At 36.1% G+C, this 18,218-nt stretch overlaps 1 protein-coding gene across 3 annotated transcripts in view; it reads left to right on the top strand.

Moving 5' to 3' along the window:
• kiaa0513 (KIAA0513 ortholog) overlaps nt 1-15,405 on the top strand; it is a 39,328-nt gene extending 23,923 nt beyond the window's left edge. For 2 of the 3 annotated variants that reach the window (XM_041269393.1, XM_041269392.1), the window contains exons 4-13: nt 2,410-2,483; nt 2,703-2,773; nt 4,967-5,174; nt 8,052-8,092; nt 8,281-8,356; nt 9,987-10,064; nt 12,013-12,042; nt 13,607-13,687; nt 13,888-13,982; nt 15,103-15,405. In XM_041269393.1, the coding sequence (XP_041125327.1) occupies nt 2,410-2,483; nt 2,703-2,773; nt 4,967-5,174; nt 8,052-8,092; nt 8,281-8,356; nt 9,987-10,064; nt 12,013-12,042; nt 13,607-13,687; nt 13,888-13,982; nt 15,103-15,152 (804 nt within the window). In that variant the 3' untranslated portion in view covers nt 15,153-15,405. The remainder of the gene's footprint in view (nt 1-2,409; nt 2,484-2,702; nt 2,774-4,966; nt 5,175-8,051; nt 8,093-8,280; nt 8,357-9,986; nt 10,065-12,012; nt 12,043-13,606; nt 13,688-13,887; nt 13,983-15,102) is intronic. The other variant, XM_041269394.1, reaches the window with a different exon arrangement.
• Nucleotides 15,406-18,218: the final 2,813 nt, after the last annotated feature.

Here is an 18,218-nt window from a genome sequence, read left to right as displayed (position 1 = left end):
TTCACAATTGGTATTTATCGATCATTTTCTGTTAACAACTAGTTAATTATAGGGCTGAAAGTTTTTTTTTTTTTTTTTTTTTTTTTTAGTAATCCTTAAAAGTTTCAGAAGTACTGATTAGTTACAGAAATAACTTTTAAAGTATTGGTAAATATATTGTTTTGCAGAACATTAAACTGTATCCACACTGGCATGTTTTACATCTTCAATAAAGTACTTATATTTGAAGTTCTAATGTAAAATTAAAACACAGTTCAGCAAATACAGTAAATTGTGAGCATATTAGTTTTTAAACTAATATGTAACTTGTTTCCTCTTTTATATTGACAAACACAATGGTGTGTTGTATTGTTCAATTGGCTTACTTTTACTAATGTACAATGTTTAGAATCCGATTTTCATACAGTTTAAAGACTTTTAAAATGTAATAAAAATGCGACTTTTTAATCTCAATTTCTCAAAAAAAAAAAAAAAGCTTGCACTGTGTTTTGCCCTGCTGTAAATGTTGAACAACTGGCAACATCTTTATAACGGTCCTCAGTTTGCTCTCCCTGTGCCTCAGCCACGTTGATATGGAGAACACTGAAGTGGTACTGATGCAACATGTTAACCTGGAGCATTTGGGTGTGGGGCTAATGGGATTGTCACTCAAAAGTTGAAAAACAGGATTCTCATCTTAAGTAGTTAAGTTGTGTGTGGAGTCAGGTGATTTTTGGGTTGGCCAGAAAGAGGCCTTATCTTTATTTCTGTGGCATCAGGTGCAGGGGGCCCCATGACTCCAGCATGTGACCTGAACTCACTGGCAACCAACTTGTGGCCAATCAAAAGTCAGGACATCATTTCTGAAAATAGATTGCTGTAAAATGAGGTGAATTTAGGCAGAACAAGGGTTTGGTTAAAATGACATAATTTAAAAATATTATTTTGTAGAGTGTAGAGTGAAAATATACTTGCTTTCTTTTGCAAGTGTTTTACAAGAGATGTACAGTGAGATGATAGAGTCAGTTCTGGAACTAAGAAAGGGATGGTGTCTAGCATACCACAGTATCGTTATATATACTTAAAAAAAAATATATATATATATATATATATATATATATATATATATATATATATGTGTATTTACTAATAGCTGGTGTGAGAACTGCTTTTATTTCATCACCCCCAACACATAAAAATACCTATGAAGTTACATGGTCTGTCAATTCAAGTAAACTGGACTTACTATATCAGTGTTTAAATATAAGGTAGGAGAGAGTAGAGCAGCTCCAGGATCTCCGCTCCTGCTCCATGCTCCGGAGCACAACTAAAAAAAAAAAAAAAAAAAAAACTGGCCAGCTCCGCTCTGGCTCCGTGTCTTGAAGGAGCCGGAGCACGGCCAACCTTAGTACAGTCCCAACTCTAATTTACTGCCTATTTACAGTAAATACTGCCCATGCACGTCATATTAAATACAATAAGAAAAAAAAAAAAAAAAAAAAAAAAAAAAATATATATATATATATATATATATATATATATATATATATATATATATATATATATATATATATATATATATATATATATAAAAAATACACACACTGCCTACTATTGTGGGGTTGCCATAACAATTGCACAAACAGCAATCTATCCATTAAAAAAAAAAGAGAGATAGGAATTGTATTTCAATCCCAATTCAATGAAGCAGAGCTCTAGTATACAAAACAAGATTGGAGTTTACCAGTATTTAAACAATAAGCAAAGCAGTTTAATTCAAAACCAAAATAGCATTTGCTCCAGTGTAAAGTTTGCACCACTTGAAGTAATCCAAAGAATTAGCATACTAATAGAAAATATAAGTAAACAAGGCATTTTAGAAACAAACGTCTCTTCTCATCCATCATAATTTGAATTCCCAAACGACTTGCTCCAAGTTATACATCTGCGCAAGTGCTAGTCAGAGCTTCAGTTTCCCTTCAGATGCTACGGCTGAGCCTTGACAACTATGATTGCAAGTATTTATTTAAAGTATTTTTTGTATAAAAATTTAGTCCCAATTTAGAAATGCAGTTCTATGTTGCTTTATAATGATTTTTTATTTATTTCGTTTTGTATGTTGCATTTCATTTTCATATTTACGAAAAACACGGGACTCTATTTGTAGCCTATATGATCGGAAAATTGGTGGTTGATTACACCTCTGAAACATATCTGTGATTCATTTTGAGGTATAGTTTTCATTGATCTTTGTCTGGTCATCGTTTTAGGTGCACCAAATGTACTTCTTGCTATCGATGCGCTAGACTTTGAAAACCCATAGCTGTAGTGATGCTTGCAATAACTCACCCTATCTTGATATTGTGCAAGCACCTTTTAATGATGGCATTGGAGTGAGAACAATCAAACAAATTCTTGATTTTGTTTCAGCGCTGCAATTCCAAGTGTGTCTCCGAACAGACTTTCTACAGACTCGTCCAGTCGTTTGCTGTTGTCCTCTTTGAGTAAGTCTGTAATGAGTTGCCAGACTGTGTCTTATTTTGGGATATCTGATTGTGACAGCTGTGAGCTTGTGGATTATGCTCTATTACAATGTCTCTGTGCTTGACTTGGTTCTGACGATGTGATAAGTGATTGTTACTCTACTTATTTCTTATTATTTTATTAATCAAAGGATGTGTGTGTGTGTGTGTGTGTGTGTGTGTGTGTGTGTTTGCTTGCAGGTGCTACCAGATGGATGACTTTGGCCCTGCCAAAAATCTCATGACAATGTGTTTCACTTACTATTACATAGGTAAGACACTTAATTGATTTCACAGTGAGGAGGGAAAGCTGGTGCTTGGAAGATTATTGTTAAATTCTCAACAGTGGTGCGTTTGAGGAAACTGTTATCGTACTGTAAAGTCTGACAAAAATCAATACATTAGGTTGTAGCTATATATACAGTGCTGTGCAAAAGTTTTAGGCAGGTGTGAAGAAAATGCTTTAAAGTAAGAATGCTTTCAAAAATAGACATGTTAATAGTTTATATTTATCAATTAACTAAATGCAAAGTGAGTGCAGAAGAAAAATCTACATCAAATCCATATTTGGTGTGACCACCCTTTGCCTTCAAAACAGCATAAATTTTTCTAGGTACACTTGCACAAAGTTTTTGAAGGAACTCGGCAGGTAGGTTGGCCCAAACATCTTGGAGAACTAACCACAGTTATTTTGTGGATTTAGGCAGCCTCAGTTGCTTCTCTGTCTTCATGTAATCCCAGACAGGCTCGACGATGTTGAGATCAGGGCTCTGTGGGGGCCATACCATCACTTCCAGGACTCCTTGTTCTTCTTTACGCTGAAGATAGTTCTTAATCACTTTCGCTGTATGTTTGGGGTCGTTGTCCTGCTGCAGAATAAATTTGGGGCCAATCAGATGCCTCTCTGATGGTATTGCATGATGGATAAGTATCTGCCTGTACTTCTCAGCATTGAGGAGACCATTAATTCTGACCAAATCCCCAACTCCATTTGCAGAAATGCAGCCCCAAACTTGCAAGGAACCTCCACCATACTTCACTGTTGCCTGCAGACACTCATTTGTGTACCGCTTTCCAGCCCTTCGGCAAACAAACTGCCTTCTGCTACAGCCAAATATTTCAAATTTTGACTCCTCAGTCCAGAGCACCTTCTGCCATTTTTCTGCACCCCAGTTCCTGTGTTTTCGTGCATAGTTGAGTCGCTTGGCCTTGTTTCCACGTCGGAGGTATGGCTTTTTGGCCGCAAGTCTTCCATGAAGACCACTTCTGACCAGACTTCTCCGGACAGTAGATGGGTGTACCAGGGTCCCACTGTTTTCTGCCAATTCTGAGCTGATGGCATTGCTGGACATCTTCCGATTGCGAAGGGAAGTAAGCATGATGTGTCTTTCATCTGTTGCAGTAAGTTTCCTTGGCCGACCACTGTGTCTACGGTCCTCAACGTTGCCCGTTTCTTTGTGCTTCTTCAAAAGAGCTTGGACAGCACATCTGGAAACCCCTGTCTGCCTTGAAATTTCTGCCTGGGAGAGACCTTGCTGATGCAGTATAACTACCTTGTGTCTTGTTGCTGTGCTCAGTCTTGCCATGGTGTATGACTTTTGACAGTAAACTGTCTTCAGCAACCTCACCTTGTTAGCTGAGTTTGGCTGTTCCTCACCCAGTTTTATTCCTCCTACACCGCTGTTTCTGTTTCAGTTAATGATTGTGTTTCAACCTACATATTGAATTGATGATCATTAGCACCTGTTTGGTATAATTGTTTAATCATACACCTGACTATATGCCTACAAAATCCCTGACTTTGTGCAAGTGTACCTAGAAGAATTGATGCTGTTTTGAAGGCAAAGGGTGGTCACACCAAATATGGATTTGATTTAGATTTTTCTTCTGTTCACTCACTTTGCATTTAGTTAATTGATAAATATAATCTATTAACATGTCTATTTTTGAAAGCATTCTTACTTTACAGCATTTTTTCACACCTGCCTAAAACTTTTATTTATATATATATATATATAAAATATAAAATTTCAAACACAAGCTTAAAATACAGCTAGCCAACTGCTGGTTTCTACCACTATACACAATAATTTGGTCTTTTTAAATAGTACATGTTTTTTAAATACACAGTGCTTTTAAATGTCTTAACATTTGTTTAACAAGATCAACAGTACAGAGCACTGCAGACCTCCTTTGTAACACCCTTGAAACAATGGCCTTGTTAAGCCTGTGACCAGATTCAGATATCCTGTGCTGTCAAAGTTTTATGCCTTGGTTCTAGACAGAAGAGTCTAACCTGAGTTTACAAAAATATTTGACATAAGAAACTACCTAAATTGACTTGACTACAAAAATTTAATAAGAAGGTTGGATGCTTTTGGAAAAGGTTCTAGTGACTTGTTAGAAAGTCAAGCACATAGCAAAGTCATTGTGAATTATTCTCTGCACATTCTGTTTCCTTGTAGGAAAAACACACCTGTCTCCTACTGACTTCATGGAGAAGCCGGTTGCAGGTATCGACTCTTACCTGAAAACTGCCAACAGCTGGCTGGCAGGCAAGAAGGACATGGCAGAGCGGCTACTGAAGAACACATCATCCAAGACGGAAAACGTCAAAGGCTTCTTCGGAGGCCTGGAGAGCAAGCTACGAGGACCAGTCGGCAAAAAAAATGAGTGAGTTGTTTAATAATAATAATAATAATAATAATAATAATAATAATAATAATAATAATAATAATAATAATAAATAATAAATAATAACGGTGCCTTTTAAAATGTGATGTGTTAATGGTAAAAGTTTAACATTCGGCAATTAATAAATGTTTAAAATGCCGTCTAAATGTTTAACTGTTATCAAACATGCAGACTAAATAGAGGTGTTAGGCTCGACAGCATAAGCCAATTTGTTTAATATTTCTTCTCGGTCTTTTCCATTGAGATTAAAGTGCTGCACACATCCGATCTCCAATAACATTAGCAATATGTTAACCTCCAAACGTTTCAGTGGGTTTAATACTAAAGTGTTGATGTTTAGTAAATTAAACTTAAACTAACAACTCTACCAAACATTGTTTCATGCTTACACTATGCATTTTCCAGGCTTTGCCATGTTTGCTGTTTGTTTGTGATTTCGCTGCGTGTCTGTGCTTTCACCTTGGCGTACAACCATAACTTTTGTATAAAAATAATACATATATATTTTTAAACAATCAACAAAAACATGGCAAAAACATTGGCATCACTGGCTAAAATCAGATGGAAATGTCAAACATGTTCTAAGAGAAGTATAAAAACCTGCACATTAAGCTGGTCACAAGCAGTTCTGTGTCCAATTGCTGCAGTTCCAGGAACCACCACTTTGTAATCCTTTTTGAAAACAGAGGGCTAATTCTTTACTTACACTGCTGTGAAAAAGTATTTGCCCCCTGTCTGATTTTCTGCATTTTTGCACATTTTTCACATTGAATTTGGTCAGATCTTTTTGTGGGTTGTAGTAGTATATAGAGGGAGTCTGAGAGAAAAAATGACACCAACATTTGGTGCTTCTTTAATTTCTTTAGTGTGCAAGGTAATCAAACATGCAGTCTTCAGGTGTGAAAAAGTTATTGCCCCCCCTAGTTAACGAAAACCCAATTAAAGGAATAATTAGGGTCAGCTGTTTGAATACTTTGGTTATCAATCAGGCCTGACTTGGGCCAACCGTGCCCAATATAAATCTGACTAACTTTCGCCCTTACCATCAGAGTGAAGTTGTCAGCACACAGGTTTGAGAGGCACATCATGCCACGATTAAAAGAAATTTCTGAAGACCTCTGGAAAAAAGCTGTTGATGCCTATCAGTCTGGAAAGGGTTACAAAGCCATTTCTAAGGCTCTGGGGCTCCACCACACCACAGGCCTGCAGGCCTCTCCCACCATCTCTTAAGGTCAGTGTTCATGACTCCACCATAAGAAAGACACTGGGCAAAAATGGGATTCATGGCAGAGTAGCAAGGCGGAAACCACCGCTCACTAAGAAGAACATGAATGCTCAAGTTTGCCAAAAAGCACCTGGATGATCCTCAAGAGTTCTGGAACAATGTTCTATGGACAGATGAGTAACTGCATTCCACAGTAAGAACCTCATACCGACGGTCAAGCATGGTGGTGGTAGTGTCATGATTTGGGGATGCTTTACTGCATCAGGGCCTGGACGACTTGCCATCAGTGAAGGAACCATGAATTCTGCTCTGTTTCAGAGAATTCTGCAGAAGAATGTCAGGCCATCCATCCGTGAGCTGAAGCTGAAGCGCAGCTGGGTCATGCAGCAAGACAAGGATCCGAAACAAACAAGCAAGTCTACATCAGAATGATTGAAGAACAAGAAATTTAAAGTTTTGGAATGGCCTAGTCCAAGTCCAGACCTACCCCATTGAGATGTTGTGGCAGGACCTGGAACGAGCAGTTTATGCTAAAAAATCCCCTAATGTCACTGAGTTGAAGCAGTTCTGCATGAAGGAGTGGGTCAAAATCCCTCCATGGCGCTGTAAGAAACTGATCAACAACTACAGGAAGCGTTTGGTTGCAGATATTGCTGCTAAAGGTGGCGTAACCAGTTATTGAGTCTAAGGGGGCGATTACTTTTTCACAGGGGGGCATTGGGTGTTGCATAACTTTCTTTAATAAATAAATGAAATAACCATCAATTTTGTGTTATTTGTTCACTCAGGGTCCCTTTTATCTAGTATTAAATTTTGGTTGAAGATCTGATAACATTCAGTGTCGGAAATATGCAAAAATGCAGAATATCAGGCAGGCGGCAAATACTTTTTCACTGTACAGTACATGTTGCTGTGTGAATGTCAAGGGAGTGATGCAAACTGTAACTAGATAGAGAAGTGACTGTATCAATGGGTGGTGCTGTTGTGTAAAATAATAGTTATTAGAGGAATAGGTATCTGAATCGACATAAGAGAATATAGTAGTGAGACTGGGTTTTATAGGTGTGTGTTTGTGTGTGGAATTTTTTTTTTAAATTAGGAAATTCCTAAAAACATAACTGCCTGTCTTATCTATGTAGTTTCTGTAGGTGGATGTTTGCATATGTAGCTGTAGAGCTATAACCAAAAGTTTTGCATCAACTACAATTTTATATATATATATATATATATATATATATATATATATATATATATATATATATATATATATATATATATATATATATATATATATATATATATATATATATGAACATAATTTTCATATTTTAATTTAACATGTAGTCAAAGAAACTACAAAATGATATCGGAAGCCATAATAGTAGTACAGTATTTCATGTCACATGTCATTTTGAAATTTCACATTTTTCAAATTTTTTTTATACAGAATACTACAAAGCATGTAATTCAGTATGTTAGCGTAACATTATTTAGCAGGTTTCATTCGACTTTATGAAGCGAAATTTGTTAATTCTATAGGTTGGTGAAAAATATGTGGCCATAGTTGTAAATCATTTAGGTGGCTTTTTGATGTGTTTTTTTTTTTTTTTTTTTTTTTTTTTTTTTAACAGAGATGGTGAGAATCAGCCTGAGAAGAAACCAGAGAAGGCTGGTATGTCCATATTTTTAACCCAATAATCCCATGGCTCTTTCCCTCCACTCACTCTGTGCGTGTGCGTGTGTGTGTACAGCTGCAGGAAGATTCCCTTGGGGTGTAGCTGTGCATGGGAAGAGTCTTTTAAGATAGGTCTGCTCTCTCTATACATGTACACACTTAAATCCTCTGTGTTGTTTTTCCAGTGGTGCTGGATTTCCCTGATGAAAAGAAAGGAGAGAAGATCTATCTTTACACACATTTAAGACAGCAGCCGATCTGGTAGGTATTACTGGCTTATCTTCCATTAAGTGGTGTCATCCAGTCTCTTAAAAGAATATACAAAACTAGAAACATTTCGCAGATATGGCATATGATCTTCAAGGTATAGTAAATTACTCATTTGTTTATATATTTATTATTTAGCAGATTATTTTACCCAAAGCAACTTACAGAGACTAGGGGATGAACTATGCATCACAATTGCTGCTGCAGAGTCACTTGCAATAGGACATCGGTTTTACGAAGGATGGAGCACAAGGAGGTTAAGTGACTTGCTCAGGGTCACACACAATGAGTCAGTGGCTGAGCTGGGATTGAACCAGGAACCTCCTGGTAACAAGTCCCTTTCTTTAACCACTGGACTACCAAGCCCAATATATATATTGTGTTAAAGTACATCATAATTCCAGTAAATCTTGCCTAGTATTAATCATTTTATACAATGCATTGTCATATATAAAAAAATTAATGGATCGTGGTAAATGTATAATTTTTAGATGGTAATATTTAAGCAGTAGTGTCCGACGCATATTCCTGCTGTTTTATACTACTACTTTGAGAGGTCACATGAAGGAATGTGGAGACATTGACAACATCTTGGAAAGCAGCGCAGGCCTCTCGTAGGCCTCACGCTATGGCTCAGCTTTTCCAATGACACTTGTTTTCAGGGGCTTACACAGTAAATAGAAAAATACCATTGAAAACATCACACACACACACACACACACACACACACACATCATAATGCAGGACCGGAAATAAGACATTGCATAGTGGTTTGATCCATTCCTGGTTTCAATACGAGTTTAACCAAACACACCTGAGCTTGTAGCCTATACACTCAGGCTAATCAAGCTTGTAGTAAAACCTGGAATGGATGAAACTGCTATGCAATAAGTCTTATTTCCACCCCTGTAATAAGTATGAATTTTACATAGTTCAATATGAGACCTGCATAATCATGGTAATAAGTAAATGGCCACACCTGTGATTGCTGGCAGGGACAGATTTAACCCCATCCCTGCCAAACCTTGCAGTCCCACACACACACACACACACACACACACACACACACACACACAAACTATTTACAGCAGCAGGGCTTTTGCCCTGCCACAGTGTTACTTTAAGTTTATTATATGGCTTGAACACTGTACAGTGGATGTACAGCTGGTGAGACTCAGAACATGCTTGCTCTAAAACTTTAACTAGTTACTTGTTTAAAAGCAGGATGCTGTGTTTTAAAGCCGTGGTTATAAAAACCTACTAGAATGTATGTATTGGTGTAATTCAACTACTTGGGGACCCCTGTGTCTTCTGGTTTTAATTCCAGCTGAGCTCTCAATTACTTAACTAAACCCTTAATTGAACTAATAATTACCTGAAATTGTTCTCCACTCATAAAAAGTTGCAGATTTCAAGTTATTTATAAAATTTCATAGTTAAGTTGAAATCTCCAACTGTTTAAGAGCTGAAAGCAATTAAAAAGGTCCACTTAAGCTAATTATTAGTTAAATTAAGGGTTTAGTTGGAATGAAACCAGAAGACACAGGGGTCCCGGAGGACCGGGTTTGAAAACCAGTGATGTAATTGAAACTCATTTCCCACTGCTCTGCTCTGGTCAATACAGGCACACACTGCGTTTCTGGAATGCTGCCTTTTTCGACGCAGTCCACTGTGAGAGAAGGAAGAGATCTCCCACTACAAGGTAGATAGGTTGCCATAATGAACCTGGGTGTAGAATGCAGCTTTCAACCACCGTTCATTACAGCCTTTACAATGATTTTACATTGAAATGTGTTGTTTTAAATGCTGATGAGCTGCAAGAAACCATGTAGGTACCACCTTTTTGATTTAAAAAAAAAAAAAAAAAAAAATATATATATATATATATATATATATATATATATATATATATATATATGTCATATTTTTTTTATATATATGTCATATTTTTTTTCTTCCCCTAAATCCAATGTGTTAGATCTTAAGTACTGTACTTAATACTTACTATTTACTTATTAGTACTTAGTTACTGTATTTACAGTATAATCTCGAAAAACTACTCACTTCTAAATCTTTTGTAGTCATCTTTGTATTACTTTAGTATAAATACATGTTAATTTGGATTCATATGTTGTTTTTTTTCTGACTTTATGTGAATGAAAAGACACACATTTGCCCATTTTCCCATTGGAAATAGTGATATTTTGAAATATCACTGTCATGGTCACAAAAGCTAAGTTTGTAGGGAATAATAGCCATTTTCTATACTTTTGAGGCATAAGCAATTAGGAAATAACACTTACTACCCAGGAACAAACATTGTGTTACATAGTGAAATCAGAAGCCCTAAATATAATCTATAGGGCTGTAAACGGCTACTACTGATTATAATAATAATAATAATAATAATAATAATAATAATAATAATAATAATAATAATAATAACACAACTTGTCATTATGTGTTAATGATTAGGAAAATGTATTAATATAAATAGAAGACACTGATAAAGCTAAAATACAAATTAAACTGTGCACTTACCATGCTCGATCCTGGAGGAGCAGCAGAATTCAGATCATGCAGTAGTACTGTACTAACATTCAATGTCGCCAACGTATTTGCCAGAAACGGACAGTTCTGTGCTTTTACTGTTTTTTTGTTTTTTTCCCTGTCATTCTGGATCAGAAGATGTTTTTTTGCTCTTTCTGAAGCTTCAACCAAATGTATCTGCTTCTGTTTGCTCATTATAGTACCACTACATAAACATCATGATTCTATAAGCTTGAACTGTCTGTTTCACCCAAGATACATGCGAGTCCACACTTATGAAGACAACATTTTGCAAACCAAAGGTACGCACAATGCGTAACGTGCGTACGGCTGGATGCGCCAATGGTGCTTGGAGTCGCATTAACTTAATCTATTGGAATATATTAACAAGCTTTGAATGTTCAGTGTTTGTGCTGTATAATTCTAAACATGTAGCACAAACATGTCTTAGTGTAACCTGGTTCATTATTTTTTTTTTTTTTCCCCCAATATGTTTCTCATTTTTTGTCAGCTTTTTAGTTAAGACTTTATTTATTTTTTTTTCAACAGTAATATACGTATACAGTATATCTTTTTGTATGGCTCTATACAACTACCTGGTCATCAGTAGGGCTCAGCATTTCAGAACCCTGGTCTAGCTTTTCCCTGGGTTTATTCTGGCATCTGGTTTTCACTTTATTAAATCCTCTTCCTGTGAGATTCCCCTGAGAGCTATTGCTAGGCTGACTGGGGAGTTGGAAGTTACACATCTGTGCTTTCCCAGAAGTAAGTCTGTGTATACGGTCAACCAGTGGTGGGGGTGTCTACCTTCAGGCACATTTGCCTCTAAATTAAATTACATTGCAGTACTTACTGTAGCACTGCACTGCATTGGAAATCAGGTTTTGGAATCCAGTTGTGCGCCAGATGTAGGTTGCTATGGAAAGGTTGTCCTTGTAAAGTGATTGCACATAGGAAATGCCTTGCTTTCTTTTTGCATGCACTGTTTATCTTGTGTTTGTCATCAGCTTCTTTGCTCCTTCTTCCTCCATTTTCTTTTCTTTCATCTCTTGCATGCATCTTTTAACCCTTTGTTTCCCTGTGCCTTGCTGCCTCTCCAGGAGGGATGCTGGGGAGGAAAAGGAAAAGAGGTCTGTCTTTCAACCAATTCTCTTTCTCTTTCTCTCGCTTTCTTTCTACCCTTATACAAGGCACTATTTGATACCAGAGGGGTTTTTAGTTTGTGGTCCAAAGACTAAGCAAATGTAGCTCTACCAAAATAATAATAAAAAGATAATAAAATTATAAATTATAAAGCATTTGTAAATGTTAGTTCATCACATCTCATAATGCATCTCGCACACCACTTATAATCCGTGGGTGACAATGGAGTTGTTGTTTGTAACACAATATGTCTAAAAACACCACTGGTTGGTACTGCTAATTTCAAATACTGCTGCATTGAAACCATGACTTTTTGTTGTCATGGCACCAAGTATACTAAGTGGCATTTGACATTTAATGTTGCCTAGAAGCATTAAACCTACCGGGATTGCATTTTAATTATGGTGGCACCATATAACCATGATCAAAGTATATGTGTTACATCTTAAGGATATTGGGGCCCTGATTTGAGATATTTTAGCATCAGCAGCAGTACTTTTGTTTGCAGTAGTTAAGTAGTGCAATGCTATACAGGGTGTTCCAAAAGACCTGGCATCTTGTGGGATATACTGTACCATCTCTACATTTTAGATTCTCACCTGCAACAAGAAACAAAATCTCTATAGGCCTTTTATTTTATTTATTTTTTTGCAAAAAACTTTGGACAAGGTTTATGTGTGGCTGTAGTACAAACATAATAACTCACTTGCACTCCACAATCTTCAAAACCTACCCTAAGATCCCAAAGTCCTCCCAAAGGATGTCATTAAACATGACTGATCTGGTGCATCATGCTTGGCTTTAGTTGAGGCTGCAATGAAAAGCATCTAATTAATATGAAATTAATTTTAATTCAGAACGAATGAACTTGTATATCTGAGCAGCAGCAGACATTGGAACAGACTGTTTGCTTTGGCAAAATAAATGGTTTTAGATGATCATCTGCAAATATAAGCTCTGATTGAAAATGTCCCAGCACATCTTTGCTTAATTTTAAACCACCTTGTTTTTTTTTTTTCAAAACGTCCGACAGCCACCACACTCCCATTGAATAAAACTTCTAGACTGTCGTTCAGAGGATTTGTGTAACTTGCCTTTATTTCCCACATTTGCTGTGACATACAACCCTTGAGTTTGAATTAGGGTTAAGGTATCTAAAATAAAAACTTTCAGACAGTACCTGTTAAAACAGTTTGTCCGGATTATTTATTTCAGCTATTTGTGTGGAACCTCGCCTCTAATGTCAATTACTGTGGTTTTTTGCTCTATCTCTATCATTTTCTCTGTCAGTCTCTTTCTCTGTCTCCCTCTTTTTCTCTCGGCTATGAGACTGACCTAGTAGTACAGTGTGTTGTAGTACTGTGCACCCACTGTCTTAATAATAGTGTAAGATTACTATTATTAGTCACTGCTAACTTAGGTGAAAGATTGCATTCACTGCTACTACTCCTTACTGTACTAGCAGTTTACTGTACCACACCACCCCTCTAGTAGAAGTAATCATGTAGATGACCCAGCTAAGCTCTAAGCTGTGGATTGTGCCTTTGCCAGGGAGAAGTGGTGTCACATGAGCCAGGAAGAAAAGGATGACAGCCTGAGGTTCAATGAAAATATTGCATTCGGACAGTTGGGGTGAGTCAAGTCATTTAAAATGTTTCCCGAGATAGTGCCTTGTCACAATGATCTTAGAAAGGGGGGCGGACAGACAGATGGACGGACTACGCGCTTTACATTAGGTCGTGGGTCATAGTTTAGGAAGTGTTGTCTATTAAATATCTGCATGTCCAAAGTGTAAAGTACAAGTAACATGCAAGCATTGTTTTCATCTGCAGAACCTTCACACACAACATGGTGGCCTTCGGACTGAGCCGGAAGCTCTGCCTAGATTTTCTGAAGAAGCAAGCGGTCATTGGCAATTTGAGTGAAGGTTGAATCCAGTTTAAATGCAACATTAATTGCTTGATTCTTTGGAAACTTTGGAAATGAAGGGGATGAGATGTGTCCCCCATGGCTTGCATACAGTACACTTTTCGGTCATGGGTATTTTTTTTTTTTTCAAATTGCGTAGGCATTTTCACGGCAAACCACGTATACCCAAGTATGTGCACAGTTATATGCGTGCTCTTTCTTTAAATGCCTAATGTGGTTCCTATTTGTCAGACTGGTTTGAGCAAACATTAAATGCAGAATATACAGTACCGTGTACAAATATACAAACATGCATTTGGACTAGGAAGTTGCCAATAAGCGAAAGGCCCCTGTTTTGTATTTATATGTTGTACAGATATGTCACTGAAATACTTGTGTTTTAAATGTTAGTGTTAAAAAATCTACATGAGAAAAACGAAATACTCAAACATAGAACTGTTTGCTTCATGCATATGTAAAACAAACAAGAGTAGGCTTAAATAGTACTACACAGCGATGTACTAAATTGCCCTTACAATGAGTAAAGCAAACAAAAAATGTGTTGTACTTAAAATCAATTCCAAAGAACACAATTTTAAAATGAGAAATTGTCCAACGTTGTCTGCTTTTTACAATGTATCACCTCCTGCTGTAAATCCATCTCAATTTTGTGTGTAGCTTTGTAGCCAGTTTCAAAGCCACGATTCTGCCTCAGTTCACCAGAAATACGTAGTTGCAAAGTCAGCATGTTTTAAAAGCTGCATGACTTATGCGCATAAATCTTGCAAGTGCGTTCTTTAGCATTGGCAGCTAGTGATAAAGTTGTCAATAAGTGGCGTGCAGCTGCTAATATCAGAATTCCATTAACATTAAAGTCTATGGGATGGATTGGTTCCTGGATATTATTATTATTATTATTATTATTATTATTATTATTATTATTATTATTATTATTATTATTATTATTATTATTATTATTATTATTATTTAATTATTTTTTGTAATTTATAGTTTCTGTAATACAGGGAGCATTACAAAGTGTCCAACTGAGCATTATAATAAAAAAGACAAAGTCTCTATAAATATTTATTTATTTATTTTTAGATGTCTTTTTTCATTCTTTTTTATTATCCCCCTAGAGCAAAACAAGCTGCTGAGCGATCATATTGAAGAGATGGCTGTGGAATAGGAGTCTGAAGAAATGAACTTAACGTTGTGGCTGGAGATGTCTTTCCTGCATGACTTCGATCTAAACATAAATATTACAAAGTGTATATTTTGGAAAACAGATGCTGATAATTATTTATATTTATATTTCCTGCTAGTCCCAAATTGTTTGTATTGTATGTGAGGTACACCTTACTGATATTCATATATACATACAGCTATGGCCAAAAGTTTTGCATCACTTAGAATTTTAGAATTATATATTTTATTTAACATCACAATATCGCAAAAATCTACCGGAAGCCATAATAGTAGTACAGTATTTCATGTTAGATTTTGAAATGTCACATTTTTCAATGTGTCAGTTTTTCGTTAAGTATATGGAAAACTACAAAGCGGTATGCAATTCAATATGTTCAGTAGTTTTCATTCAACTTATTGAAGCAAAATGTGTTTATACTATAGGGTGATGCAAATTATTTGCCCATACATACATACATACATACATACATACATACATACATACATTATTCCTTTGAGGAGCTGCACTGAAAAAATGCACCAAAATGGGCTGCATGAAAACATTCACAAAATGTGGTATTAAAATAGTATTGCTTGTTGCATTTCATAGTTATTCGTTTGTGTGTGTGTGTTTTTTTGTTTTTTTGCTTAGTTATTATACTAGAATGAATGAGTATTAAGTCATGCAATGATAAGTCCCTTATTTATAAAGGAGAAAGGGTTTATGTAAGACAAATAGTCTGTATTTGTTTAACATAGTGTGCAGTGGTTTCTAATTCAAGACTTGAACCAGCCATTATTTAAACAAAGTATAAGTCAAAGTGCAGAGATGAACCTAGTCTTTTCTAAATGCAAATTTCACAGTAAAGAGTAGCAAAGGACTGTTTTAATATGAGACAAAGTCCAGTCAGTGAAAAGTGCCTTTTAATCTACCAGGAGGTACTTCTAATAAACAAACAAATATGATTATTGATCCATTGTTGCGGCATACTCCTATTGCAGACAGAATATGTACCATTTCAAATCAAACCCTGTTTCTTAGTCGTGGTGCTGTTAGGAATGGGGTGTTTAATGAAAATACTGCCGTCCACACTTTTTAAAAGAAAGTAAAAAGCAAAGCAACACTTTTAGCTTATTTTTGTATTTAATTATTATTATTTTTTTTTTTTACAAGGCAGCAATTTCAAAACTTTCTGCACACTGAAGTAGAAAAGTGTTAGAGGCTACTGTGTAGCACCAACTTTAGATAAAAAATGAATTCAAATTTAATCAAGTGTAACCATCCCAAACAGCTTAGCTGCACTAATAATGGCTTTTTGTAATGTAGATGTTGCAATGGCAAATCGGTGTACTTTCCTTTGCTTTAATTAACTTTTAGGACCTTATTTTGGACTCCATAGCATCAAACTCTTTTTGGATTAATTTCCATTAAAGACTGCCCAGACACCTCGGCATGTTGATTTTGATACAGTACTTCAGCAGGTCCTGACAGAATGCCTCTAACAACTGATGTCTTATCTTTCATTTTCTCTAAATTAGTCATGAGTGGCAATTCAGGGAGAGTGTGTGTGAGCCCAATCTCTTTAAACACACACATAAACCTGTCATTGGAATGCAAACAACCCAGTCTGATGTTGATTGTGCTGGAGTGACAAACCTTCAGGGAGTTTTTCTAAACCCTTGTGGTTTATTATTTAGAGAATATAGAATCAAAACTGCGAAAGTTTCAGCAAGCTTTGAAAAATGACAGTTGCCTTCATTATGTTAGACACCGTAGACAATGCTAAATAGGAAATGCCTGAAGAAAAGTCTAGTATTACATGTGGAGATGCAAAATAATCAAGACAACCCAGGCAATATTCTAAAGAGCACTTCTAATGATGACAGGAATTTATCTTTGGGTGGGTGGCAGTAGGTGAGAGTAATTCCTTTCTTGATGGTGTAATATACGATGTGACCAATAGGTGGCAGTGATGCATCATCTTGTGGAGTACTCTGTATAACTGCTGATAGCTTTGGTCTTTGAAATTGGCTTATTTAAAGAGGAAAAGGTATGTATTTGTCGTCTTTAGTGTCTTTGAGTCTGATAATGTCTTGCTGATTCCACGGATGGGATATTGGGAACTGATCAGTTATTTCTGTATTATGTGTTGGTTTATGTTTGAACTATTGCTGTTGAATTACTGTACTGGGGTTTAAAATGTCTTACACTGTTGAGTAACAACACTTATATGTGAAATTGACAGAGAGGGTGAAGTTGATTTGTAACTTGCATGGTGTGTGCAACACAATGATTTTGGTTCCATATAAAGACTGCAACATCATTAAACTGTCTTATTACTGTTTGTTCAAAAACACCTCTGTTTTTGTGCAATTATGAATATTAGTAGCCTATGGTTCATTTTTAATTGTTTAGATGAATATTATGGTATGTTTCAATCTGCCACTGGGATTGTTGTGAAAGTGATTTGAAATCAGATTTGATCATTTCCATCGGCAGCAGATATAGATCAAATTGGCTTCAATTGTGACTCTCGTCCGCCCCATTTAGGATTGCCGGCTGGCAGAATTTGGTCTCTCCAATTTGCAATTATGGTCGAAGTTACTTGCTGTATTATACTGTAATGTCAGGGAAACATTAGAGGTTGGTTAATCAATTTATGCCTAGCAATTATACAACAACCATTATGCATAAATTTAAGTGTGTAATGTCCAGTTGACGATCGGATTGATGATTTGTAGACTACAGATGGAATTAGCTGATATTGGAACAAGATAAGATTGATTTTTACTGAGTAATGGTGTAGATGGAACTAAGGTCTGGTACCTGTTTTTTATTATACAAACTAAAAAAAACAAAATTTTATTTAAAAAGCAGCTCAAAGAAGGGATCTGTGATTTGTACCAACCCTGAAAGGGTATTTTGTAGATTGAAATACTTTGCTTGTGAAATACTTTGTGCACTTTAGTTTGTGAATGCAACCTTTAGATTGTATCAGTGGGTTTAGTTTTGCGTGTGTTACTGCATCATATTAACGTATTTGATTGGTTTGTTTCTTTATATCAT

Source organism: Polyodon spathula, chromosome 13, assembly GCF_017654505.1.
Source record: "Polyodon spathula isolate WHYD16114869_AA chromosome 13, ASM1765450v1, whole genome shotgun sequence".
Taxonomy (NCBI): domain Eukaryota; kingdom Metazoa; phylum Chordata; class Actinopteri; order Acipenseriformes; family Polyodontidae; genus Polyodon; species Polyodon spathula.
This window is presented reverse-complemented; position numbering and strand designations above follow the sequence as displayed.